The 14,515-nt window shown below is 34.5% G+C and overlaps 2 protein-coding genes across 4 annotated transcripts; one reads left to right on the top strand and one right to left on the bottom strand.

Moving 5' to 3' along the window:
• Positions 1-3,320: 3,320 nt before the first annotated feature.
• LOC118048196 (uncharacterized) lies at positions 3,321-5,501 on the top strand. Of its 3 annotated transcripts, none has more exons than XM_035057784.2 (2): positions 3,321-3,575; positions 3,873-5,501. In XM_035057784.2, the coding sequence occupies exon 2, from the start codon at positions 3,875-3,877 to the stop codon at positions 5,345-5,347; it is 1,473 nt and encodes a 490-aa protein (XP_034913675.1). In that variant the 5' UTR covers positions 3,321-3,575; positions 3,873-3,874; the 3' UTR covers positions 5,348-5,501. The 3 variants fall into 3 exon arrangements, with proteins under 3 accessions (XP_034913675.1, XP_034913672.1, XP_034913673.1); XM_035057781.2 differs by having other exon boundaries at positions 3,819-5,501; XM_035057782.2 differs by having other exon boundaries at positions 3,811-5,501.
• Positions 5,502-6,244: 743 nt separating this feature from the next.
• Positions 6,245-13,704, bottom strand: LOC118048195 (pyruvate kinase 1, cytosolic). Its single transcript, XM_035057780.2, has 16 exons — positions 13,456-13,704; positions 13,224-13,320; positions 13,026-13,123; positions 12,768-12,923; positions 12,274-12,351; positions 11,887-12,018; positions 11,667-11,747; positions 11,467-11,538; positions 11,272-11,361; positions 10,263-10,407; positions 9,945-10,033; positions 8,517-8,612; positions 8,327-8,394; positions 8,121-8,220; positions 7,357-7,416; positions 6,245-6,644 (listed from the first exon to the last, which is right to left on the bottom strand). Exons 1-16 carry the CDS (start codon positions 13,522-13,524, stop codon positions 6,492-6,494), a joined length of 1,584 nt encoding a protein of 527 aa, XP_034913671.1. The 5' UTR covers positions 13,525-13,704; the 3' UTR covers positions 6,245-6,491.
• Between the last annotated feature and the right edge of the window lie 811 nt (positions 13,705-14,515).

Genomic DNA, 14,515 nt, shown 5'->3' with positions numbered 1-14,515 from the left:
AGGATACATGGAAGGATTATATATTGTAAACTTATGAAGACTTATTCAATTATATGAGGATTTATGAAGTCGTTCATTGTTTATTATATTTCAGTGCTTATACTGATTTTTTTAAATAACAAAAAAAAACGAAAAATAATAAAAATAATTAATTATATTAATTTATATTTAAGCTTCTATCATTACCTAAAAATAAACCCTAAATAACGAGTAAAAAATGTAAACTTACCTAAATAATCAATTAATTAGTTTTTTATTACTATTTCAATTTTTTCATGAGAAATTAAAGAATTTTTTATACATTATTTTGATACATTTTAATCTAAAAAGTATTTTGAACCACAATTGTTACCATATTTCTAAAAACACTAAACTTGTGAATATATGTATGTCAATTGAAAAAAAAAAAAATTATTTCAAGTTTTCAAATAGAAGAAAAAAAAGTATAAATGCTTCAAATGACATACACACATTATATCATTGTCCGCGCTATATTACAAGTTCAATAAAAAAATGTATTTAGATTTTGTTAATGTATTTTTCAATAGAAAAAAAATTAAACTATATAGGGATTGATATAATGTGATCTGGTCTTTGGTAAGTTCAAAGACAGCCTAGACGGGTAATAGAAAACAATCAAGATGATATTTTTTAAAATATTAAAATGACAACATATTATATCAATTCAGATCGGCTCGGGTTAACGAGCCAAATTCACTATCCACGCCATGAGACATTAATAACTCTATAGAAAGCAATTAAAAAAAATATTAAACCAAATTCAACTAAAAACCAAGCCAAGTTAACTAGGATTTACTTATCAAACCTGATCATGAGACTAAGATAACCTCATAGAAAACAAATAAAGATAAATTGTGAAGCTTAGTTACCAATTAACAAAATATTTAATGATGAAATTAAAAAAAACATAAAAAACACCCGAATCAATCGACTAAACTTGTGACTCGGGTTATGAGGCCAGGATAACCTCATAAAATGCAAATATAAAAAAATTATGAAATCCTAATTCTCAATCAACCCAATATTGAAGGATGAAATTGAAAAAAATCAATAAAAAGGACTAAAAAATTTCCAAGTCAACCAACCTAACCTACGACCCTGTTAATAAGACGTGATAACCCCATATAAAGAAAATAAAAAAAATATATAAAGTTCAATTCTGAATCAACCTATACTTAATTTAACTCAGGTTAACCTATTAAACTTGAGTAAGATGACTAAGATAATTCTATAAAATAAAATTAAAAAAATTAAAAAATCTGATTCTCAATTAACCAAATGTTTAAGAATAAAATTAAAAAAAAAACAAAAAAAACTGAGTCAACCTATCTTACAAACAAAACTTGCGACTTAGTTTATGAGTCCATAATAACCTCGTAGAAAGTACATAAAAAAAAATATGTAACTCGATATACAATCAATCCAATGTTGAAATATGAAGTTAAGAAAAAAAATAATTAAAAAAAAATACCTAGTTAACTGGCTAACCCGCAAAATTCATAACTCATGTCATAAGACTGAGATAATTTCATATAAAATAAATTAAAATAAATTATAAAATATAATACCCAGTAAATCCAATGTCGAAGAATATATATATATATATATATATATATATATATATATATATTTAAAATAAGTTTAAAATTAAAAAAAAAAGTCCATCAAAATTTTAGAACCAAGGTGAAAATGCCTCAGCATGTCACTTTTTTATTGATGTGGTGCTTTTTATTGCATGATCAAAAGATTTACATGAATATTTGTATGGAATAATTATTTATTTTGCTTATTTTATTACTTATAGTTTATAATCATAGCCCCACATGAATATATATATATATATATATATATATATATATATATATATATATATATATATATATATATATATAGTAGTTTTTAGACAAGTTAGCCATATGTATGCACCAACTTAAAATGAAGTGTTGAGATTTCCTAATTCCCTGAATAGGATTTTAAAATTAATTTTATGATTATCAGGTCATTGGTTTTCCTATATAATAAACGTCTTAAGTTAGTGAGGATTAGTATTATATATATTGTATCGATCTCTCTTATTATTTGGATAAGAAAATGAGAAGAGTAATTTCATCTCATTGAAAATAATTATTTTGGTAACTGAACTGATAATTTAGTTTTTAAGAAAATAATAAAAAACAAAGTATTAGTTATCATATATAAACAAAGTATTCATTTAGTAACAAATGAATAATGTTGGAATAATACGTAGGGTTTTTCTAACGTTTCCTAATGGCACAAGTTAACTGATACAAAAGAAATATTTTATTTTTCATAATAAACAGTATTATATCATGAATTAGAATTTTTCTGAATTCACCCAATTATGAAAGTGAAATATTTCAAATCAACCAGCATGTTTCTTAGAGAACATGTTAGGAAAACCCTAAATATAAACTAATTATTGATTACAATTATTTACATTTTCTCACGGCTGATTAAAATTAAAAAAATAAATTGAAACTAGAACGAGAACTTGAACAGCAAATCATTTATCTAGTCACAAATGAATACTGTTACTAGTTACACTTGAGTAGTGTGTTGGGAGACTAAAAGAATTATTTGCCATAAATTTTCGGAAAGGACGCTGGTGATTTTTAAAAATTTTAATATTTTTCAAGTTAATTTTTTAATTATTTTAATATATTAATATCTATAAATAAATTTTAAAAAAATAAAAAAATTATCATAATATTTTTTTTAAAAAAAATACTTTAAAAAATAATCTCACAAATATACAAAAACAAGCAATTTGAGACCTGAATGGCCACAAGGCCCTCTAGGCCTTTTAATTGAATGGTTGCACCACCGTTTTTCTTTTCTTATATTTTGTATTTATATATTTTTTTAATTAATATAAAAATTCAAATTAATTTATTTATACCTCAATTAATTTTATATATTCTGAAATTAACGACCATATAAATTTTTAAATAGTTTTAAAATTTATAAGATCAAGCTAATAACATCTTAAAAATTAAATTTAAAACCTAACTAATTAAACCACAAATATAAATATTTATATTTTATATTTTCATTAATAATGTCATGCTGTAGGTGGGTTTTTAACTTCCACCTAGTTTTCAATAAATAATAATAATAATACCTGTGGATCTTTTCCTTAGAAAAGGCGGTGTTAGAGCCAAAACCATGGGCAGTTTTCTGTCAAACAACAAACAAAACCTGTTGCAGTAAAACCGGCTGCTACGCTCTTTGTATTCTGCTTTATTTTATTCTGTCTCCACCCTCCTTTTATCCTTCACTTTCACTCTCTATTCTCTCGCCATATCTGTCTTCTCACCTCTCTCTCTCTCTCTCTCTCTCTCAGCTTCTCCCTGTCTTTCCATTATGATTTCCCTGCAAAGGCTGAATGGGCACTCAAATGTTTCTGGGCATTAAAGTAGTTGCTATGCAGAACCTGATATTACGTGTCAGCTTCAATCTTTCAGCTCTTGGTGCTTTGAGCAATCATCTTTAGTGGTTTTTGTTCTAAGCTTCAGTTCTCCTGCTGCCACTGGGTATGTTTTGTTTCTTTTCTTCTTCTTTTAACATCTTCATTTCTGCCACCCAATTATGCTTTTTTAGAGTTGGATGCTCTGGTATCTTATAACGTCCCAACGTTGAGTATCTGACGCATTAGAATCTCAACTGGGTTTATTCCTAAAATCTTGAACCCAATAGAAAGTTTTAGAAAAGTAGCTGATGACAAAATTCTCTCATTGGTAGCTGAAAGGGTAATTAACTAAGTTTTAGGAATTAAGTATTTTTTGTTAGGTTGATGGAACACAATGATTTAGGTGGTGGGATATTTCCAGGCATGGGATCAGGAATGCTAGGACTAGAATTGCCACTACACCAACAACAGAACCCACAAAACCCTCACCACTTGCAGCATCCCCAGATTGTAGCTTATGGCCACCATGAATCTGATCAACACCAACACTCCCAGCAATCAGCTAAACATGCCTATCCTTTTGCCTCCACAAAGCCTAAACAATTATTATCACCATTGAGCAATGAAGACGAGCCTTCTTTCACTGGAGATGACGGCACCACTGACGGAAAAAGGAAAATTTCTCCATGGCAAAGAATGAAGTGGACTGATAATATGGTTAGGCTACTTATAATGGCAGTTTTTTACATTGGTGATGAGGTTGGGTCTGAAGTGAGTGATCCTATAGGCAAGAAAAAGCCCGGTGGCCTGGCACAGAAGAAAGGGAAATGGAAATCAGTTTCTCGGGCAATGATGGAGAAAGGGTTTTATGTGTCTCCACAACAATGTGAAGATAAATTCAATGACTTGAACAAGAGGTATAAGAGGGTTAATGATATCCTTGGAAAGGGGACTGCCTGCAGGGTTGTGGAGAATCAAAGCTTGCTTGATACTATGGATTTGTCACCGAAAATGAAGGATGAAGTGAGAAAATTGCTCAATTCCAAGCACTTGTTTTTCAGAGAAATGTGTGCTTACCATAATAGCTGTGGCCATGCTCCAAGTGGGGTTGCCTCTGGTATTAATAACTCACCAGAGACGGCTACAGACCCATCTCATGCTCAGCACCAACAAGCAACACAACAGCAACAGCAACAGCAACAGCAATACCAAAGGTGTTCTCATTCAACTGAAAACGCTCAAGTTGTAACCAATTCGAGGACCGAAACAGAAGGGTCAAAAATGGCAAAATTGGCAAGAAATGAAGAGGATGACCACGATGAAAGCGAGGAAGATGAAGATGATTATGTGGAGGATGAGGAGGAGGAGGATGATGATGATGAAAGAGACGATGATGAAGAGGATTATGAAGAGAATGAGGATGAGGCAGTAGAAGGCAATTCAAGGCATCAAAACGGGCATGGGCATGGAGATGAAGATGACCATGACGAGAAATCGTCACGGAAGAGGCCAAGAAAGGAAGTGTTTTCAGCAACATCATCTTTGATGCAGCAATTGAATGGGGAGATAATGAACGTGCTCCGAGATGGAGCAAAGAGTTCATGGGAGAAGAATCAATGGATGAAGCTGAAGTTGATGCAATTAGAGGAGCAGCAAGTGAACTACCAATGCCAGGCATTTGAGCTTGAAAAGCAAAGGTTGAAGTGGGTGAGATTCAGTAGCAAGAAAGAGAGGGAAATGGAGAGGGCTAAGCTAGAGAATGAGAGAAGAAGGCTTGAAAATGAGAGAATGGTACTGATTGTAAGGAAGAAAGAGCTTGAGCTGCTTGATACTACACATCAACAGCAACAACTGCCTTCAAACAAGCGGAGTGATCCTTCTCCCATTGCTGGATGAAATGTACTCTTAACAGATTAATTCTAGATAGTTTTGATAGATAGGAATGGCATTTTTTTGTTGTTCTTTTTAGGTTTATTCCATATAATTTGCTACCATTTCTGTACAAATTAATAATATATGAATAAGACCAGGAACTCGGAGAGTTTGTTTCTCTTGAACGCGTTTTTTTTTCTCAAGATATGTCTAATCACTTGAGAGTGCCATTCTCGCTACACGTTCAATTCCTACTAATTAAAACTCTGAAAGTGCTTGGAGATAAAGCTACAGATGGGTGTTATTGATGAGAAATATTGGACGGGCCAATAAGAACCACCTCAATTGCTGAAGCCGGGGGAGTGAGAGATGGCCAGAGACTTGAAAGGCTCCCTGAAGCAGGAGCCTCTTCCGTGCTTCATGCATTAAAGACCAGTTGCCGGGCAAGAAAGAGTCCCACACTAGCTGAAAGCTCCAACTTCTGGTCCATTAGCAAGGCGGCCTACAGGATTAATGTTTAATTTTGAATTTTGAATTTTGAAAGAGGTCTTGAGACCTTCGTGAGGCTTAGGCTTTGATGAAGGATACGAGGAGCAGTGGTTTCCTGCATTGCATCCTTGGGAAGGGAGTTTGTGAAAGCTCCATGAACAGAGGGAGGAGGGCACAAGGATCGATTCCATTCTGGCTGTTGAGTCTTAAACTTTGCCATAGTAATTTGAAGGGGTAGGGTTACTTTCTCTTAAGTTTTTGGGACACGACTCCCAAAGGCATCGGCAGCATCACGAATATTCGACGCCGTCGCATCCCGGATGAAGTTGAATTCGATGGCTATATATACACCTATAATTTGAAAAGCAAAAGGCCAAGCTCAAAACGCATAGCATTTCATTTTGGACATAAATTTCTAGAATCAGCTGTTCATGCGGGAAGCAAATGGCCTTTGATAATAAAGTAAAAGTAGGAAAAGATGGATATAAGTTTCCACGACATTCATTTCAGGTGGTGAACAAAAGTCATTGTCACCGTTCAAACACCAAAACAAGCTGTGCTGGTCATAAAACCTGGAGGGGTTGATACAACTCACAGGTGCCAGGAACTGAATTCACCACCCGCTTTCATAATTAAGAGTAGGAAAAAAAGTACAAAACTTTTCGGGGCTTCACACATTTTAATCCTCAAGCTCAATAATCTTGACCACAGATGCATCCCCAACTTTTTGGCAAATAACTACCCTGTCATGCGACTTTATTACTCCGGAAGCTTTTCCGTGATCAAGAGCAACCTTTAGAATGGACTCATTCGTAGCACTTGTAGATTCCGCCTGCAGGAGGTCATGTAGGAAACCATTATTCAATGAACGCTACCTCCCCCAAAAAGACAAATCTGTTTGTGAACTGCATTGTTCTAATGACATGACATGAAGGACCAGGGTCCGCAAGGTATGAAGCTAGACAGGGGTCACTTTAGAATAGACAGGGGTCACTTTAGAATCTATATGTTCAGCATACTGTGGTAGTACTCTCAATCCAGAGCCAATACCAAGTTATAACAAGATAATGCCAGGAACAGCACATGCCACAAGTAAAACCCTAATCTGAATGCCAGGAACAGCACATGCCACAAGTAAAACCCTAATCTGAATGCCAGGAACAGCACATGCCACAAGTAAAACCCTAATCTGAATGCCAGGAACAGCACATGCCACAAGTAAAACCCTAATCTGGTTTCATTTATTCACACCAAGGACCGGGAAAGGAAATCCCACCCTAGCCCCAGGAGTGGTTTCACAACGGATTAGATTATCCTAGCTCTTATATTGTGACATAGATGATCAAACACAATAACATGATCAGTCCTAGCCACACCATAAGTAGTCAACCTATGCTAGCCACAATAGTTACAATCTACAAAAGACACATTAAATGTTTATCATGCATGCGGAGCAAAACCTGAACATGTGAAGACAAATATATCCTCTCCTCCTCAAGCAAACCAAAGTGACCAAGTCAGAATTAATGAAAAAAAGTACTTACAGGATGTCGCGGATCAGCAAGCATAGGAAAGAGACCTCTGACAATGAGCGATTGCCTTGCCTGGACATTGATATGAAGATAACAAAGTTTCTTTAACTTTAATGTCAAGTGCGTGCAAGTAAAAAATACATAAATAAATTGCAGAGTATAATAAAACTCTAGATTTTCCAAATCAGTTGGAAACAGGCAAAGCACAATTGACATTTCTCAATGGAACAAAACACAAAGTGGTTAAACAAAAATCCTTGATTTCATATTCCAAAATGGCTACTACAGTGAATCACATCAAGGGAATACTATCTCCTCCATATAATTAAAATAAGGAGGATTGTAGTTGGTCCTGACAAAAGATGGAAAACAATCCTGTGCTTTAAATCCATCTAAATGAGTTGAAGGCTTGAAGCTAATAAGAGAAACCAAAGTCCACAAGGCTTAATTGGTACGAGATGTCATAAGCAATGTGAAATTCAACTTTTCATTTAACATGCCAGAGAGGGGGGGAAAGAAGCTGACAGGCTATTGCTATAATTATTGACAGGTTGTTTCAGGAAATCAATCCTTATGTTTAGTAGGATATAAGGCAGCCACCATCCCTTTCAAATTATTTTACAAGTCATGAATTGAGTGGCCATATTTGCAGGGATTTCTTGTCATGTCCAGAAATGAATTTGGGGAAATTAATGAGGGTTGAAAAGCATTTCACAGAAATATAACCCCAACAAACTTCATTAAGTGAAAAAAGTAAATTTGAATCAAGAACATACCTCAAAGGCCCCACTAAAGCTCCATTTCAATTGATTTGTCTTAAGTCGGGGGATGACAACAGACAGAACTGGCATTGTTGGCCTATACTTGGCAATCAATCTGCAATTGTAATGTATAAATTTTATATCTGATATAAATTCTAAACCGATGCTTTGCTAAATCAATTGGCACACTTGAAAACAGAGATGCATAAATAGAAAGATACCTTGCAGCCCTTCCTGAAGAAGTGAAGCATATAATGACGGATGACTTCACCTTGATGGCTGCTCGTACCTAGTTAATTGAAAAATACCAATAAGAAATGCAATCGGAAACATGGAAATGCTTCAACAAAACCTACAGACAGTTCTCATGATGAAGTCATTAAAGAAAAAAGGTTATGAAAGCAGCAATACCGCAGATGAAGCAATTGATTCAAGGTGGGTCATTGGCTCTCCGACATATTTGACAGTTTTCTTGAAATACAAGTCTTGATTGAAAACCTTCTCTGCCTGGATTGGACATTACAGAGGATGAAAAAAGCTAAATGGAACAAAGTGAAGAAATCGAACAATAACTGAATAATTTTTTTCAGCTTTGGTCAAGTATCAAGATTCAAGCACTGAAAGAAATAATTAGATTACAGGATAAGAGTTGTAAGCATACTCTTTTTCAATATTTTGTGTTGATAAATAGAGCAGAACATTATTACTATAAAACCAGATCAAGGCTATGTGGGTATCAGTGATGTCAAGAGGCACTGAGGTGCAAGCCTGCCTTTATTAGCCTCAGGCAATGAATTTCAATGAAGCTCTACCTAGGTGAGCGCCTCATGAGTGGGCATCAGGTGTTGAAGCTAGCACCTGCTTGAGATACTTCTTTTTTGTTGGATTTTTCTTCTTTTTAACTGATTTATGTTTAGACCTATCTGTCCATTTTTTAATTTACTACAAGAAACAATTTAGGAGTATTTTTGTAAAAAACAAAGATTAGGGTAAAAAAGAATAAAAAACCATTAAAATAGGAGACATACAGTCAAGGAACAACACTTGAAGAGAAACACAGATACAACTATGTTATGGTATTTTATATTTTCTTTTGATCTTTTAATGATCTAATCTTAATTGGGAAGATATATATATTTTAGATTTAAATAATATAATATTATACATGTTTTTTTTTTAATCTATAGCATATTGCCTTGGTTCATTCATGCGAGCACCTGGCGCGTTGGGCATTTTACAAGCTTGGCGCCTTTAGCCCTTTGACAACACTGGTGGGCATGTCAAGTTTCAAGAAATCACAAATGTGAACTCTAAATAAAATAGGTCTTGAAGTTAAAGCCCTCACAATATCCAATATCTAAGCTGATAAAATATATATTTAAGGCATCAAATACACACAACAAGAGTTCATAAAAATAATCAAACACACAAACAAACACAGAACAAAAGTCCAGAAAAGTAATGAACTCCTTGAGGAGCAAAGCAAATAATTCAAGTTGTTGTGCAAAAAGACTAAATAATCATATCAGGATCAACTCATCTTATAAGCAGCAAGTGCAAACACCATAATGTTTTATAAAGTCCATTAACAAAAAAGTATAAGGGAAAGAGACCATATAGTTCAGAAATTTAAAGCAATAAAATACCATTCAAAAGAATAAATACATCTAAAGAGATTATATCTTAAAAAAAGAAGAAATTGGATTTTGGCCTCAGGGCATATTAGCTATTATAGAACTCAGTCCATGAGAGGCACTCATTCAAAACCTCTCACTTCTTAAATTGCAACTTGCATCCAGAATTTAACCAAGATATGATAGCTGTCTTAAAAACAAATACCTCAGCACAGATTTTACCAACAATGGAAATGGTTTCTATAGGGTACAGCCCACGAAGAGTCTCAGCACCAAGAAGAATCGCATCACTTCCTGCAACAGATATAAAAGGAATTAAAAAAGAAAAAACTAAGGCACAAATTTTCCATGGTATAGCCAATCCTATAAAAACTATACAGTGAATATAACAAAATATAGTTGTTATCAATACAAAGACTCGGTCCACTAACTTATATCATGGAAATTATGTAATATGGAAACATAAGATTGGGTATCAGCCAACAGTCTTAAACGCAAGAAACATTTCAAGATAATAACCCACCATCCAACACAGCATTAGCAACATCAGTTGCTTCTGCACGAGTTGGTCTTAAGTTGTCAGTCATACTATCCACAACACGAGTGACCACTGCAGGCTTGCCAGCCATGTTACACTTGTAAAGGGCAGCCTTCTGAAATAAGAACACCTGCAAATGCAAAGAGGTAAATTAGTTGGGGGTCTCTACCAACACCATTTTCCTGGCACTACCCTCTAACCAAGTATAAGGCATTTATTCCCGATGAAGGCCAGTGTAACAAATTGGCATATATAGCAAGGAGCACACAAGAAACTATTATAAGTAGCATATTGTAGGATGCACGACATGCCATCCCTGAGATACAATTTGAAACCTCTTTGAATCACGTTCATTGGCAGTGAAAGAAAGACTTCTTGGACATCTTGCAAAGTTCTCTTCTTTTAAATCAGTTGTCCTTTCCATTGAACGGGGAAAACTAAAGCTTTGGTCATCAAGTTGATCCCAAGCTAAAGAATGGCTTTTAAAGCTTGGCTTTTCCAACCCCCAAATTATTACAACTTCCCTACAAGATAGTTTATCTGCCCTTTAACAAATGGAAGATGATTATAAGATTTCAAATTTGAAGAAGAAACTAAGAATTTGTTGGAGAGCTAAAAAATTTCAAAATCTAATAACCTATAATTGGCATTCTATTCGTCTGGAAAGCACACATGATACTACTTTAGATATGTTGAACAGAGTATTCATTATACATTGTCTGCATGAAAGATGTTGTAGCTTTACCAATCTTCTATAACATCATTAAAATGCCTGAGTTAAGTAAAACATAGCAGAAGACATCAACAGAGACAAGTATAGGCTATCCAAACTGACCTTCTCAGATGGAGTGGAGTGCCTGAGATATATCATAATAAAACACAGTAGTTGCAAGAAAAGGCAAGCATATATTAGACCTTAAATAGCCAACGAATCCAGTGCACAAGAACTTTATGATATATCTAGAGCGACTGCTTCATTAAACTTAGAACTGACCTTCTCTGGTGGGAGATCTATGCCCAAATTTCCTCTGGAAAGGATAATACCATCAGCTTCTTGTAATATCTCATCAAAATGAGTTAAACCCTGAAAGAAAGAAAGATTTAAATAAGTACACAAAACTAGCATTATGTTTGGTTTGGGTCAATACAAAATCAGTTGAGTTATGAGATAAAGGTATATGCTAAAAACCTCTATATTCTCAATCTTGGCAAAAATTTGAGTCTGATATAGATCACCCAGCTTAGATAGGTACTCACGGGCCTGCATTACAGTGCAATTAAGACTCTTACATAAGTTATAAAAAATAGTTCCATTACAAAATACAGGAAGATGACTGAATATACAGGCCAGGATGCAACAAAAGGGCATTGAATCATGAAAATACTTACATTGCGCACATCTTCTGCATGCCGGGTATACGACAATGAGAGGAAGTCAATTTTGTTTTGAACTCCCCAAGTACTTATAACCTGGAATCAAAACGGGAAAAAAACAGGTATGAAACTTGATAGAAAGACATGAGGCAGACCAAATAAACTCATAAAAGAAATGGGATAAATATTACATGACATCCACTGTTAAATTGAAGAAGTTAGGTCCAGGACTGACCTCCTTATCCTTATCTGAAAGAGTAGGAAGTTCAATACGAATTTGGGAGGCATGCAAAGTGAATAAAGATCCAGCCAAAGTTGCTGAGTTCTTTATAACACAGACCACATCATTGCCCTTCACCTCAGAAACCTGCTCAATTCAATTCCAGGAAAATCTCAGCTAGTCATGTACAAGCATAGTTTTGCAACCAGACATGCTTGTGTGTGAGATGGCATATTCTTCATAAAATCACCCAAACAAGCTAAGACCATTGTGAAATATTCAATAAATAAGCTAGCAAGAATCCCACTTCCCTTCAGACAATGGATTAAATAACATTTACACTAGGAAAGAACTAGACAGAGGACTATAATCAATGACTACCAACAGATGTCCTTCTCTTACCTCCAGCCATACAGAAGTAGTTTCACTTCCAGTGAAGAGGTATTGGCCAACAAAAATGGTGTCTCCATGCTTCACTGCCTGCAAGACCAATTTGATAGTTACAAAAATTGTATGGAAAAAATAAATATATATAACATAAACACACAATTCCTTTGATCAAAAAAGAAAACCCCACACACTTAATTTTAAATAAGATAAACAGATGACAAAAAAAATAATTCAATTTCAATTGTAAATAGTAGAAAAACATTTTTTTTTATTCAAAGTTCCAGCTTCTTGTTTGGCCCCATGGCTACCCAGATTTCGACAAAATTAAACATTTCAAACTCCCTAAAGCATCAAAGAGGACTAAGTTTCATCAGGTTTTTTAAAACGGCCATCTGCATTAGTATCCTGACCCAATCACAGTTCCATCAACTATAAGAACAGAACAGTTATTATTCCCGTAGTATCATAGCCAAAAAAGAAAAGGTGAAAACGAATATAAAGCAAACCTTAGATAGTCCATCAAAATTGATGGGGAGAACTTCAGAAGAAGCTTCCTGTTCTTGATCTGGTGTCAGAATAACAAAGCCATCTGCCTGAAGAGAAATGGGGTTGCCACTTTTATTAACAACCTGCAGCTCAGGTCCCACCGTGTCGAGCATGACCTGAACAACACAAAATGTTTCAACATTACTATTACAATAAGCGTAATAAATATGTTTTTTACATATATATAAAAAAAGAACAAAGAAAAAAAAGAAACGTACGGCACAGAGCTTCTTGGTGGTCTTGACAGCAGCCTTCAAATTCTCCAAAGTCCCCTGGTGATACTCAGGGTTACCCCATGAAAAATCAAACCTAGCCACTGCCCCCAATAATCCCAAATCCATCAGATCCATTTTAACCAAAAAAAAACTAAATAATAATAAATTATAAAAAATAAATAAATAAAGGCTAGGTATTACCGGACATCCCAGCCTTGAGGCAACCAGAAATAACCTCAACAGATCGAGATTTTGGACCTAGTGTGCCTACAATCTTCGTCATTGCTGGAAAGAAACTCTGCAAAAAAAATAATCAAAATCAATATAAATCAATAATGAAACTACAGATCATGCCATGATTCATTCAACTAATAATATTAGTAGTAGTATAATAATAATAATAATAATAATAAGAGGATGAAGGGATGCTTACAGATTTTGAAGGCTCCAGAATTGAAGCCATCCTTATAGGCTCTTCCAAAAGCAAGTGATTTGAATGCATCTTTCTTCTTTCCAAATTATTATTAATCACTATTCTCCTTAAACCAAAACACAGAGACCTTTAGAGAAAGAAGAGTGAGTACTTCCTTGAGATTTTTTAAGTGAATCGACGACCTAATGAAGGAACTGTGTGGTTTTAAGTTTTATAATAAAAAAGGGGTGACCCTTGCTATATAAATATGCTCTAAGAATATTATTGCCCTTATTGTTATGCCTCTTCCGCTCTAGCAAGCAGTAGTAATAGACGACGCCGCGTTTGTTCTGCTGTTTATTTATTTCACCACCAACATAAATTAGTCCCCCAACTTTCTATTATGTTAAGTAGGTCACATATCTTTATAACTGTTCTCGATCAAATCCTTCTATTTATAAATATTGGAAACAGTGTTTAGACATTGCATGAGCTGGTCATATATATTTACTTTCCAAATCTTTATTTTTTAAAATACCTAATTTTTCATGCCACTTAACACACGGGTGAGGCTAGAGTAGAATTGTTTCATTTAAGCTTTTGTTTGTCCCTGATTGTTTCAAACTTAAAGTAATAAATGAGTATTTCTACTCCTTAAACTTGGGGAAATTAGAATATTTATCATTTTCTCCAATTTTTGAGAACTAAGATCTGAGACTGATTGTGGAAATGTATATAGATGGGGGATCCAAATGATAGAGTTGTAATTTTGAGGACTGTATTGATAGCCTGTATATTGTTGGGTGAGTGCTCTGATATTCTCCCTTATTTCTTTTTTATTATATCCTGCTTGTGAGAGATGGAAAAACCCGGTTCCCATCGCACAAAAACTGATTGGTTTATAGAATTACACGTGCAGAAAATGTACGGTTAGATCGCCCATGGCATTGTTTCCCTGCGGGCATACATGAAGTTTGACGGGGCGACGGTGCGTGGAATACCAACTTCTTTCGTGGACGAGGGGAAACGGATGCCTACATAAGTGAATGGCGCGTGTCGTGCACACTGGCCTTGATTGGTG

The sequence above is a fragment of the Populus alba genome, chromosome 6 (genome assembly GCF_005239225.2).
Source record: "Populus alba chromosome 6, ASM523922v2, whole genome shotgun sequence".
Classification (NCBI taxonomy): Eukaryota; Viridiplantae; Streptophyta; class Magnoliopsida; order Malpighiales; family Salicaceae; genus Populus; species Populus alba.
The sequence above is the reverse complement of the archived record's forward strand: the minus strand, read 5'-3'. Positions and strand labels throughout refer to the sequence as shown.

Bases quoted from the DNA above. Each gene is read 5' to 3' on its own strand.
- LOC118048195 (XM_035057780.2), bottom strand. From the start codon at position 13,524: ATGCATTCAAATCACTTGCTTTTGGAAGAGCCTATAAGGATGGCTTCA. The intron at 11,362-11,466 runs GTTTTTAGCATA...TCTTTCTTTCAG, and splicing joins CCAAGATTGAGAATATAGAG to GGTTTAACTCATTTTGATGA. The intron at 8,221-8,326 runs GTATCTTTCTAT...TTACAATTGCAG, and splicing joins TCTTCAGGAAGGGCTGCAAG to ATTGATTGCCAAGTATAGGC.
- LOC118048196 (XM_035057781.2), top strand. From the start codon at position 3,836: ATGGAACACAATGATTTAGGTGGTGGGATATTTCCAGGCATGGGATCA.